We start from the raw sequence: 12,952 nt of genomic DNA, 5'->3' as shown, positions 1-12,952 counted from the left end.
GGACTTTATCTTCCTTATTCTTTGAGTTTATAAAATGAACGGTTTGTTAGAAGCTCTATCAGATACCAAACACCTGACTTTCAAACTCAAATATTCCAACACTTCAACAGCTCCCAGACAACAGGAAATAACTCATCACTTGAAGCAGATGGCAGTAGGGAGAAAACAAAAACAAAAGTAATCCAGTGTAGATACCTCGTACAATAAAAGCTAAAACATGTGAGGCTGAAATATCTTGCTTGTTGGCCCTCCACATCACATTGCCTTTCCAACCTATTGATTTCCTCATTTAAAACCAATCAATAATAAATATAAAGTCTTCAGCATCAATAATAAGACAAAGCCACGGTCACTTTTCTGAAATTTTCTCTCCATCAACACAATCTGCGAAACCACTGGTATCAATATCTGATGTTGTTATTGTTTTATAACACACTGTGTTGATTTATGCCTAACTTTCTCTTTTTTCCTACTTTCAGCTTGGGTGCCTCTGGGTGCCTTTCAATGCTGATTCAAACTTCGTACAAACAACTCTACACTTTTCACAGATTTTCTCAGGATGAACATCAACGCAGTATCATTAGTAATATCAACTCCCAAAGCATTGAATTGAAAGCATCTTTAAAAGAAGCTGTCTCTTTAAGTTTTCTACAGTCCGAACCACAGTCCACAGTTTTCTACGCACCGGCCGCATAATAATCTACACTACTTTACTACAGGCAGCTAGCTGTTTGTTCGATGAAATTCAAATTCTTCTTCCGCTGTCTCTTCCTTCAGTAATAAAAAAAGAAATGAAGAAGCAAAATTTTTGAAATTAACCGCCAACTTTTAGCTGATCACGTAAACAAAGTGAAAGATAACAAGAACTGCAAGAACTACCTAGTCGATGGTTGAGTACATGAAATTGAAAAATGGGCTGAACTCAAAGAGCCAGACCACAGTGAAAAGAGCCAGACCACACTAGAAACTTCAGATATACATACCTCAAGGCATCCTCTACCAAGGAAAATTGTTCCCAATTTGAAAAAAATTGTCCATCTTTTCGATTTCGAGCGATTTTCATCAGTAGGTGCTGTTAGCTACTCAACAAGACAGACTATCTTTCTTCGATGATAATTTCACTGTCTCCCTAGTCAAAACGTAAACAAATCATTTGATTGGTTGAAATAAATATATCCAAAAGCATTTGAGATGTTTTAAACAATGTAGTACTTGCTGTAGACGTTGTTTTAGTCATAACTCGAATAGACATAACAAAAATAACTGCAGAAAAATCACCGCTTCGACCCGCCATGTTTGCTTCCTTCTCGATTGGCGGCATAACTCAGCTCGCGTCAAAGGCGATTTTTCTTTGTTGCAAAACAAAGGAAATTGAATAGAAAACAAGAGTCGCCCGGCTTTAAAGCAGTTGCGTGCAACCTCCTCTATTTTCTATCTCTTTGATTTGACTATTGAATTAGACTGTTCAAGTGTAAAACAAGCTTTGAAAAAGTCAAATATCTCAAGCACATGTTCGCTTAACATGATTAACGAGAAATACCTTTTCCATGTGTATTACTTATAGCAATCATCTTGACCAAAATTGATTAATTTTATGACATGCCTTCATAATTGTCAGATCTGACAGTGTTTAAAAACGTGTGAAGGAGAGAGTTTATTTACATATAAGTCGTACGGATAAACCTATAGCTCTCTACAATCGTATAACTTTAACCTGCCAAAAAAATCTTCCTCCTTTAATTAACAAGTACTTGAACTTTGAAGGAGCAGAAGAAAAGCAGAATACATTGAACATTGATAAGCAAGAGGAGCAGGATCACATAACAAGAAGAAAAGACAATTTCAGCCAAGAAACCAAAGAAGAGCTAAAACAACATTATAAAGCTATGAACAACCAAGGTATCTAGACGTTTTCCATACTACACCCCCTTCTCACAGAGCCGGTGGGATTTTATCAGCTAGTGGGGGTAAAAATAACGGACCAAAAATCGATGGAGATTGATATTCCAATAGTTCTTATGGCTGGGGATTTGAATTCCATTGTCTTCTAGCCAGAAAATTCAGTGGGGATGGAAAAAATAGCACAATATTTTGCAGTGGGGATTTTCTTATTTGATTATTTTCAGTGGAGACAAAAATCAGAGTAGAATCTTCCACTGGGGACGATATTTTGGCCAATTTTTCCAGTGGGAAGGGTTCCCAGTGGGTCTGTGAGAAGGGGGTGTCATACGGACAAGAGAAATTTTTCGGCTGTCATAAATTTGATTTAGGAGCAAGCTCAAAAATCTGCTACAGTGAAACTCTATACAGTTAAGTCGTTATCTTTATGAATCGAACCGTCACGAGGGGAACAAATTTGTTCGAGTTAAGAAAAATTCGGGTTATGGGGTAAGGTTTGCAAGACATTAGCGAGGTTAAGCACGGGTTTATTTTGTGTACATAACTTGCCAAAACAAACCATGCAAGTGAAGTCTTATGTACAGGCCTACAGTATCGCATTGAACGGTCTAAATAAACACTTGCTTAACCTATTGTTAACTGAAGTGATGAGAAAACTTGTTCAAGTTCAGCGAGACATTCGAGCCGTAGAGGTTTGAGTTTAAGAGACTCTAATTAATTTTAATTGAAGGACATCAATTTTTTCAATTTTCACGGTATAGAAATAGTAAAATTATTCTAAAATGGCACATTACACTATTTACTAACAAGTAATTACTTGGCTTTTGGCTTTTTGCCCATAATTTTTCGAAATTTCCTTAATTTCCATTAAAATTATTATTCGAGATTTGAAAAATTGATGTGAATGTTAATACCCTCATCGGGCTCAAAATTGATACTGTTACAAGAAATTGTTTAAGTGATCAAAATAATTATTTTTCCTTTTTTAACTGATTAACAAACGATAACGCTCTTATGAATTTACTTAAGGCTGTGTAAAAAGCAAATATTTATTTTGCCTCGATTTTTTACAGGAAACCCAGGGTATTACAATGAAGGCGTTAACATGACGCCAATTGCAAATCAACCAATACCTTTACAGCAGGTTCGTAACTTATGGCTAAGTTCATATCAGGACAGTGTCTGTCTATTGTTATGGTAGTATGCTGATATAAGCAAAAAATGTTTTTCTTTTCCTCTTTCCAATCAATCTTGCTCCACATCCATGTCAATTACCAGTGTGAAAAAGCTTGCTAAATAAAATCAACGAGCAAGCAAAAGCAAACGATAGCACTTTTATTTAAATACAAAACCTTTAATGATTTGTAACAGAGAAACAAAAAAATTAAAAAGAGTAGGACTCGGATCCGTTTTTCAGAAAATTGGTAATGTCTTTATTAGTTTCTATTCTTGGCAGAAAAGTGACTTTGATCTTTTGACTACAATTTCTTCATATTTATAGAATCCAGTTGGATTTCCTGTTCAGATGCAATCATTGGAACTTTATCCGCCTAACTATAAATGCTTGGCTTGCACAGGATTGATATGCTGTTGTTGTCCAATAGGTATAGCTGCTGTGGCATCATCGAATCACGTAAGTGGCTACCATTATCACACCCCTGTCTCACAGTCCCGGTGAAACTTTTTTCCTCTGTGGACATAAAGATTCCTTTTGAAATCCCAATGGGGATAGAAATTCTATTCAATGTTAAAAAATCCAGTGGGGATGGTTTTGGAGTGCAATAATAAATTGAATTTCGAGTGGGGATAAAATCAAAGTCAATTTCCCAGTGGGGCTGAAATTCCCGAAATTCCAAGGTATTTTCCAGTGGGGCTGGGGTCCCAGCGGGTCTGTGACACAGGGGTGTATTATCTCAAGAATACACAGAGAGCCTGCAATCTCCCATTTTCCTTTCTACCAATAAAAGTGAAATTTCGCTTTTGTCCCTGGAACAAAGTCTTTTGGGTATTTCCCTCCTTTTTTGTCCCATGAAACAAAAAAAGGGTGGGATGGAGCACATTGCATTGCACCAACGCGAAAAAAATTCTCGCCAAGCCTTTAACCATTCATATATTTTTTCACTTTTTATCCAGGTTGATATAGCAATGACAATGAGAAACTACGAAGCTGCTGATCTCCATTCTCGACGAACAAAAACGTTGGCCATTGTTGCTATTGTTGTTGGAACTTTTTTAATTATTCTGAATTTTGTCCTCGCCTTTACTGCTGGTCGAAAGCACTTTTAATAGAGTTTATTATTCTCCAATTCAGTTTTGTTAAAATTAAATTTCCTTTCAACAATTTCAATCAATCATTTTGTGCTACTGTATGAAGACTACCTTAACTAACTTTCGCTTTTTGCATGATTTTTCGACAAAATCGCGAAAATTAAAACCCGCAAGTTACATTTTTAGGCTTAAAACCATGCTTAAAACTCGAAAAGTCACAAGTGCTTCTGAAGAAGACGAGGAAAAATTTGATGTTCTTATGAAAAAAGTGTATTGATCGTGGATAGCCTTACCCTGAGTATCAGAGGTTAAGTTTTCAAAGAAAATAGTAACCTCTGAAGACAAATAATAGAAATTTTATCGCGCATGTGTCAATCTAATCACTGTAGAAAAAATCAAAGATGAAGAGCAAATGTTACCATATTAATGTCTAGTAGACTGTATCAGTATGCAGTTTACTATTTACGAATTCCCCAGAAACCTCCAAGTGTAGTTGAAATGAGTTTATTTCGAAAGAAATCTTTTACATGATCCCCAAATGTATAACAGTAATTACTAAACTTTTAATTATGGAAATGTCACTTTAATTGAAACGAAATAATAGACAGACTTTATGTTATGATTCTCTATCACTGACTCGTTTTACAAAGCATTGATGACTTTTTGTAAGTTGTGTTTTCAACGACGGGAATAAAAATATCGACTATGACGCTCATCCAAGATCTTGGATGGTCGTCATGGTTACTTTTGTCTTCGCTGATTGCGCGATGAATAGAATCTCGATTCGTCGGCACAGCGTAAATATATGATTTTGAGCTGTGCTTTTCACGGTAGGATAGCCTGTTAAAATGAGTAAACTTCAATAATATGTGTGCACATAATCCCTTAGAGGGACGCTTCGGCAAGCTCGCAATGTATTGGCAAGCGGAATCGTCGGCCTTTTCAATACACGTCAGATCTAAATCTGACGGTATTCCAACAAACATTAGACGTATTATAAAGTAGTAAGGTTGTAACATGATATGTTTTTAAGAGATAATGCCCATTCTACTTTCTAGCTAAGCAAGTGGAGCTAGGCCGAACTATTTGTTGCCACCGCAGGAAGCCTAAAGCTTCCGAAGATGGCATTCATAGCTTCACGCATAAGGAAGTTGGGCAAACATTTCATAATTTTGCGCGCGTTTTTCAGTATTTTAGTTCCGGTTAAATGGTGTACCGGTAACATTCTTAGCGTGACTGTATTTCTATTGTTTTATCATCATTAAAAACACTTTTCCGGATTTGTTTTGATCTGATTACCCATTTTCAAAAAAGCTCTATATGTCTTTTTTTATTACCTCAGGGAGTCGAATTAAGGGAAATTCCTTTTTTATTGGGAACTTCCCTATTTAAACCACAAGTAGTTATTAACCGCTCTGAGCAATCAAAACTAGAAATTTTATCCTTTCAAAAACTTGTCGTTTGATTATTACAGTAAAATGGCAGTTTAGTACAGTAGCGTTTAGTATGATATAAATAAACCATTACATACCATTAATTTGGTAATAAAAGAGATGACAAAAAAACAGATAAATAACTTTATATTATCTCTATAAGAAGATATCTATGAGATATAGACACAAATTGCTAATATTTGTGGACTAAATTTTGCTTCAGATGAGATGCCATTCTAACAGAAGTAACGGCTATCAGTAACATTTCTTTCCCAATTCAACAACTTACTTGATCGTTCTTGTGCGGTGGCACTTTAATGAAAATTATGGCTAGTTATATACAGTATGATATGTTCATAGGCACTGGTACAGACCCCTTCGCACTCGTATTTAGTATCTATTCTATATGTCTATCCAGTTCTTCGTTTACTTATCTACATAGTCTCGATTAGCTCAATTAGTATTTACAATTCCTATCTCCCATCCAATTTTGTATAGTCTAACCTAATTCCATATTTCATCATCTATTTCATTGGTGGTCTACCAGTATTACGTTTTTTGTTGTTTTTTTAGGTAAAGTTAGTTATTTATTTTATGTTCACCTTAAAATATTGAAAATGACAAACAGGCCTTGCTATACCGGTTTATCTTCGTTTGGCTGCATTAGAATTTTATTACTTCTGGTCGCGGGACTAGATATCGTCCCAATTCTGAGTCAATCTTCTACATACAATTACTAACACTCTATTTTGCTAGCGTAGCCGGTCAGAGCATCTCACTAGTATATATAATAATTTTATAAATGTAAAATATGAAATTTGTCGTTCTTTAAAAAAATGTCGTTCTTTTTGTCGCTTTTTAATAGTTATTTGTCATTCTTTTAAGATGATCTGGAAACGTTAGATGAACAGTCTCTTAGCGAAAGTATTACGATAGGCATGGTGCGGCGATATCGGAAGAAAAATTAGAAAACGAAAGTATAACTAACACGGTGTAGAAGCGTAGAAACTTCTAGAATATTCTCGAATAGATTCAAAAAATGGACTCACTTGCTAAGATAAAACCTACTGTTTTGAGACCGCAAAATGCACAGTTAACGTAACCAAGCATTTGTAAACATTCCTCGTGAGAGTTTTTTTAATGGCTTCTCGAGCTTGAGTTGAGTGGTGTATCATTATAATGTTATAATGTGTTTTTTTAGAGTATTTAAAGAGATTTATATTCGTTTCAAGTTGTACATAGTATTTTATGTTTGTGTAGTTAGTGAATGCACCAATTAACTATTATAGTGCTAGGGATCTTGACATAGATTTAAAAGTATACTTTTCGAACATCTCCACCACATACATTTCACGACAACAACCCAGGTATGATGGGTTGGTCTAAAAAGCAGGGTAGCCAATTGGGGTGTCATTCTTAAAGGTAACCGAATCGTACTGCCCACAAAATTTCACAAAGATGCTGTCCGTATTTGTCATGTTGGACACCAAGGTATCGAGAAAACGAAACAACTCTTACGAACAAAAGTTTTTTTCTACGGTATTGACAAAATGGTTGAAAATCATGTTAAAAATTGCATCGCATGTCAATGTACCGGTCCATCAAAACCACCTGCTCTGATTAAAGCTACCGAAATTCCAGAAGCTGTTTGGGATACGCTACATATCGATTATTTGGGCCCAATTCCAGTGTTAAACAAGTATGTTCTCGTTATAATTGATAAACGTTCACGTTACCCAGAAATAGCATTCGTCAAAAGTACAACGGCTAAATCTTTGACAGACGTTTTACATAGAACATTTGCTACTTATGGAAATCCGTCAAAAGTTGTTACTGATAATGGCCCACCATTTCCTTCGAAAGAGGTACGAGAATTCATGGGAGACAACGGTATCACTCATCACCGTATTACACCGTTATGGCCGCAAGCCAATGGACAAGTTGAAAACTTTAATAAACCTTTGATGAAAGCAATACGTGCCGCCTACGTTGAAGGGAAGGATTTAGAAACTGAAACTTACAGATTTTTACGTCAATACCTTGCTACACCACACAGCATTACGAAAGAAGCACCGGCTGACTTAATGTTTGCTCGAAAGCTGCAACACGTATTACCACAGCTACCAACGGTTCAATCTTCTAATACCGACTTAACGAAACGAGAATACAATGCCAAAGAGAGAGCAGCTGATTACACTAATAAACGTCGAATGCCACAGACCGTACCATCGATAATGTATATAATAGAACACATGATACTACACATTTTAGTTTGTTTGTATTTAGATTGTCATCCATTGCTCCTTCGTTCAAGCAAACAAGTTGGCAAGGGGAAGATGTTGTATTGTGAAGATGAATAATCGAGACATCAAGACAAGACAATAGTTATATTATTCTTAGTTACTATTTACGCATGCGCTATATTTTATTAGGTTATCTTTTGTATATATGATTTAGTTAGTAGTTGAAGAGATAGGTTACATTATACATACATTACACACCGTGTTTACGATATTATAGCTCTGGCACATTTTCAGCTGTGAGATTGGACATCAGCTTTACACATATGCCTTCCTATGCAACGTAAATGATTCGATCGCCTACATCATATTGGTCCCATTACTTGACAAGGTACTCGATCAAAGCTTTTTTGTTGTTGCTACTCGACAGGAAGGCACCCCATTGTTTGATCAACTGACTTCCAATTATCTTTTTGAATGCAGTTTACCAACAGCACGGTGAACTCTTTCAGCATTCTTGATAGATGAGTCCAAATATACATCGAAAACTATATCACTTCTTTGGGATGCAGAGTTGTGTTCGATGATGGACTACATCATTTCATCTGCAAACTGTTGGTACGTCTTGCCCTTGGTTTTTTGCTTCCTAACAAGTGCTATTCCGTCAATGATTGTTGAATATGGCTTCGGGTGCACTTGTCGAGGTGTTGTTTCTTTTTCGATTCGGGCATGAATGTGGCTTTGTTGGTTTTGGGACCAAATATGAAAGTAAGGCTAAAATGGGTCAAAAATGACCATTTTCCGGAGTTTTTCGCCGTTTTTTGGTCTGGACACCCCCGGTCGGACCCAAACCTGCCATTCTTCTCATATTTCTAATATATTTATGTAAAGAAACCCAAATAACACTGTTTAGAGATGAAATGTGATAATTGACTAAGGAAAGTCCAAAAAATGAAAACAATGGCTAAAATTCCGGTTTTTTCGGTAATTTTCTCCGGTACAAACCCCCTAGAAAATTATTTTTCAATTTTTTTTTCAGTTTTTAAAAAATTAGTATATTAAGAGTAAATCTTGAAAACTTGGTGCATTTTTGAACATTATTGACCGAGATATACTATTTTAAAGATGACATGGTAATTTTATTTCCTAAGGAAATCCAAGCAAAAATGAAAACTTAGCGTTTACCACCCCCTAAAAAAGTTAAAAATTTCGGTCAAAAGCTGTGAGTTTGAAAAAAGCACCCTGATTTTTCTTAAAATATAGTAGTCAAGGCTTCCGAAAATCATAGTGAGGCTTCCTCCGTCGAGTGAGCCCGATTTGCCAAAATCTGGTTTCTAGATCATGGGCTATTCCAGCGACACGTGTGGCTTTACTCATTCCATTGGGTCAGGAAGTACGTCCAGTCTTCAGATGTGCTGGATGATACGATTGTTGGGCGCTTGACTTTCTCCACCTTGGTTGTGCCTTGACCTGCTTGGGCTGGACCGTTATGTGTCGAATTGGCGTGGGCGGTGATAAGGGCTGCAACAATGTGTCTGGGGTGTTATAGTTGCACCCAGGGAAGGGGCAGTTAACAGACGGCATATTTAAACTAAAAGTTCCAACATGAATAGATCCGAGATCATTTGAATATACTTTTTGTAAATATTTATTTTCTTATCTTCGAAACGAAAATAACTTTATCTATTTACTATTTTTCCGAAAATGAGAACACCAGTAAGTCAAAGGGAAAATAAATTGAAGCATATGTAGTTTAACTCGAGACAGCTTTCACACTTTATCTTATAGTAAATGTCGAAGGAGAAGCCCTCAAACGAAAAACAAATTACATCATACTTTCAATATTCCTTATAATAAACTATAATAAAGTATAAATTATTTTCAAGTAACATAACACTTTGCATAAAAGTCGATCAGTGACAGATAAAGCATCTTCCACACTGCTCTTTAAATAAATATTGTTTTCATTCTTCTGACCATCAGTAATAGGTTTCAATTAAAACGAGTAAACCACTTTCTTTGAACCTCTTTCTTTATGATAAAACACTTCGAATTTCGTTCTCCCCCGGACAAAAACTTTCAAACCCCGGTGGTCAAAATTGGGTGCCCAGACTGCCTCTGAAAACTGAGCTGTTTGAAAGAAACCGTAAGGAGTAGAATTTCGAAAATCAGATTAATCACGTCTTGTATGCACCCTCGCAATCTTGGAAATCATATAAATTGCAATTTGTAAATACTGTATCACGTTTGACGACTGTGCACCCTAGCACGTTCAACATCAGAATAAACTAAATTTGTGAATGAAATGTTTTAAAGACTGTGCACCCTCGCACGAACATGTGATTTCATCAACGTAACTATTATCGAATTATGACCTGTAACCTTTATGAGGAAAGTTGCTAGAAGTTACTTGTTTGAGGCTAAGTTCGACGTGTGATGAAAACTATTTTTGGCTACCCTTTTGATTAGCACGCGAAACTCTTGAAATCTGAATAGTTTACGGAACGCACATTTAGGTCAAAGTCTACATTTCTCAAAACGCCTCAACTAATTTACGGAACGCCAACTCTTTCGGCAAAACAATTTTCTCTCAAACCGTAAATAAATTCATTTCAATGTTGGAACTAAAAGATATAAAAGAAATGATAAATCACAAATGTAATCTCTCTAATAGTTCTCTATTCTTAGCTTGTTGTAGAAGATCCGGATTTTTTGTTATCAGTAGTAAGATATGGAGAAAGCTGGCACATTTTTAACACCTCCAGCAATGCCGAAAGTGAGTGACACTACAGAAAGTGAGTGACACTACAGAAAGTGAGTGACACTACAGAAAGTGAGTACACGACAGAACGTGATTGACACCTTACAGAAAGTAAGTGTCACCACAGAATAAGTTTTAAATGGTAAATAATTTTCTGGTTATCTATAAAAGCATTAAAGTCATTTTCCCTATCGGAAACACCCGAAAACACCGGAATTTGACCAATGAGTGTTACTAAAATTGCAACACATGGGTCAATTTCAACACCTCCAGTAAGTGTCAACACAGAATAAGTTCCGAGTGGTAAATAATTTTCTGGTTATCTATTAAAGCACTGAGCTTCTTAGTCTAATTATTCATAAATCATAAAAACTGAGTACATTGTTGACAATAACACCATCACCATGTGAAAGATTTGATATATAGGTAATTTTATCAGTAACAGGAAACATATGCGAGATAGCAACAATTCTTATTAAAGAAAATAACCAAGTCTTATTTCTAATTGTAAAAGATGAATTTGGAAACTTTCGTTTTTTGAAAGTCTTCAAGGCATTTGATTGAAAATTCTTTAAGCGTTTATTAAGCTTGTACATTTTTTGAGGTAAGCAACACTGCTGCACATGTAAAAATCGAGTCAGGTATAAACAAGTCTAGGTTGATGAATTAAGCAAATCTAAGTGAAATTCTCAAATTGGAAGAACAAAAGAACACTAAATTTGATGTTGAAAACTACTTTAATAAAGACAAGGAGGAATTTTTTATCGTAATTCAACGACCCAACATTTGAAGTCCAAAGAAAATTTGTGAAGGAGGCTCAGAGGAGTACCCAGAGTCAATTAAATTACCACTATTGTCTAGCCACTGGAAACAAGTGTTCATAGAAGATGGTTTTTCGAACTTCACGAAAGTTGTTAGTGATAGGGAATCAAACGATATTTGTAATAGTACGCTGGATGGATGGAGAAATTGAGTATATAAAGTTGGAACTCTTAGCTGATGATCGATGGATTAAAAATCTAAGATTACAAAAATTTTAGATTGTTAAATAGGGAATGAATGAAATAGTTTATTTGAGAAGAAACAAAACAACATTGGTAACAAAATTGAACGTGGATACACCAAATAAAAGATGTGTAAACGAATGTATTTAAGTTATTACTATAATCCAAAAACCCTATGTAACACTACTTTGAGCTAAAATCGTAGAGGCAATAAAAAGAACTGAGAAAACGAAAATATTTATTGCTTGATGGTAATATATTTCTAGCTTATAAAAACAATGTTATAATTTACAAGGTCAAATCTCATTCTTTCATTGCATCATTTGGAATTTGTCGATTAATTAGAAAGCGACGTTTTTCAACAGCGAAATCTAATGCTTCTTCAAAATCCATATCTTCCTCATCTCTAACCCTTTGTAAAGTTTCCATCACAGATTTATGTGTTTTATCCTTTTTCATTGCTCGAAGAAAAAGGATTTTGTATTTATAAATCTCATGAATTGATAAGTCAGTCTCTTGACATTCGTTCAACATGATCTCCCAAATATTAAATGTTTCTTTAACACCTTGAGATTCTTCACTATCACTGGACATGGGCTCGCTGTCTGTAAAGTCTTCATCAGACTCTTCATCTTCTTCTTCAGATTCTTCAGGGTGGGCCTTTGCAACATGTCGATTATAATTGCTTTTATTGGAAAAGGTCTTTTCGCAATCGTCGCATTCATACATCGTGTTTCTCCCGCTGGTTTTAAACTTATTTGAAGAAGTAGCATCCTTACTTACGAATTTATATGCAAAACACAAGAGTAATCCGATATCGGGTTTCTCTTTAGGAGCCTGGTTTCTCTCTAAGATCTTTGTTTCTTCCAGATTTCCTAGTCTTTATTGGTCCACGTTCGTTTCTTGGTCCGGGACTAGCTTGAGAAATCTAGTCTTACTTGATCCTCTTTTGGGACTCCAGTAGTTCTTTACCTAGTCCTTGTTAGTCCCTTTTTTGAGACCAACCAATTCTTATTGGTGGCTGCAAAAAGTAATCCCTTTTTGTGTCGACATAGTCCCTTTTACCCGATTCCTGTTTCGGACTACTTAGTTTTGATAAATCGTTTTCGAATTAGCTAAATCCTGTTTTGGATACCCTATTTAAGCTTCATGAGTTTCTAATCCTCTTTTGTATCTACATAGTCCTAGCTTAATTATCCTTAGGATTAACGGGATTACCTAATCCTTCTTTGGAACTAACCAATCCTTATTTGGGATTGCCTAATCCCTCTTTGGGATCAACTAATCCTCATTTGAGATTACCTGATCCCTCTTTAGGATCAACTAATCCTCATTTAGGATTACCTA

General features: G+C 35.6%; 1 protein-coding gene across 1 annotated transcript; it reads left to right on the top strand.

Moving 5' to 3' along the window:
- Positions 1–1,631: 1,631 nt before the first annotated feature.
- Positions 1,632–4,246, top strand: LOC136797513 (uncharacterized). The gene is made up of 4 exons (XM_067054097.1): positions 1,632–1,899; positions 2,973–3,043; positions 3,401–3,532; positions 4,033–4,246. Exons 1-4 carry the CDS (start codon positions 1,887–1,889, stop codon positions 4,183–4,185), a joined length of 369 nt encoding a protein of 122 aa, XP_066910198.1. The 5' UTR covers positions 1,632–1,886; the 3' UTR covers positions 4,186–4,246.
- Positions 4,247–12,952: the final 8,706 nt, after the last annotated feature.

Source organism: Clytia hemisphaerica, unplaced genomic scaffold, assembly GCF_902728285.1.
Source record: "Clytia hemisphaerica strain Z4C2 unplaced genomic scaffold, Clytia hemisphaerica genome assembly, whole genome shotgun sequence".
In the NCBI taxonomy this organism is placed as follows: Eukaryota; Metazoa; Cnidaria; class Hydrozoa; order Leptothecata; family Clytiidae; genus Clytia; species Clytia hemisphaerica.
This window is presented reverse-complemented; position numbering and strand designations above follow the sequence as displayed.

What these genes read in the sequence shown, in the direction of transcription:
- LOC136797513 (XM_067054097.1), top strand. An exon ending in AACCAATACCTTTACAGCAG is followed by an intron (nt 3,044 to 3,400) that starts GTTCGTAACTTA and finishes TCATATTTATAG; the next exon opens with AATCCAGTTGGATTTCCTGT. An exon ending in CTGTGGCATCATCGAATCAC is followed by an intron (nt 3,533 to 4,032) that starts GTAAGTGGCTAC and finishes CTTTTTATCCAG; the next exon opens with GTTGATATAGCAATGACAAT.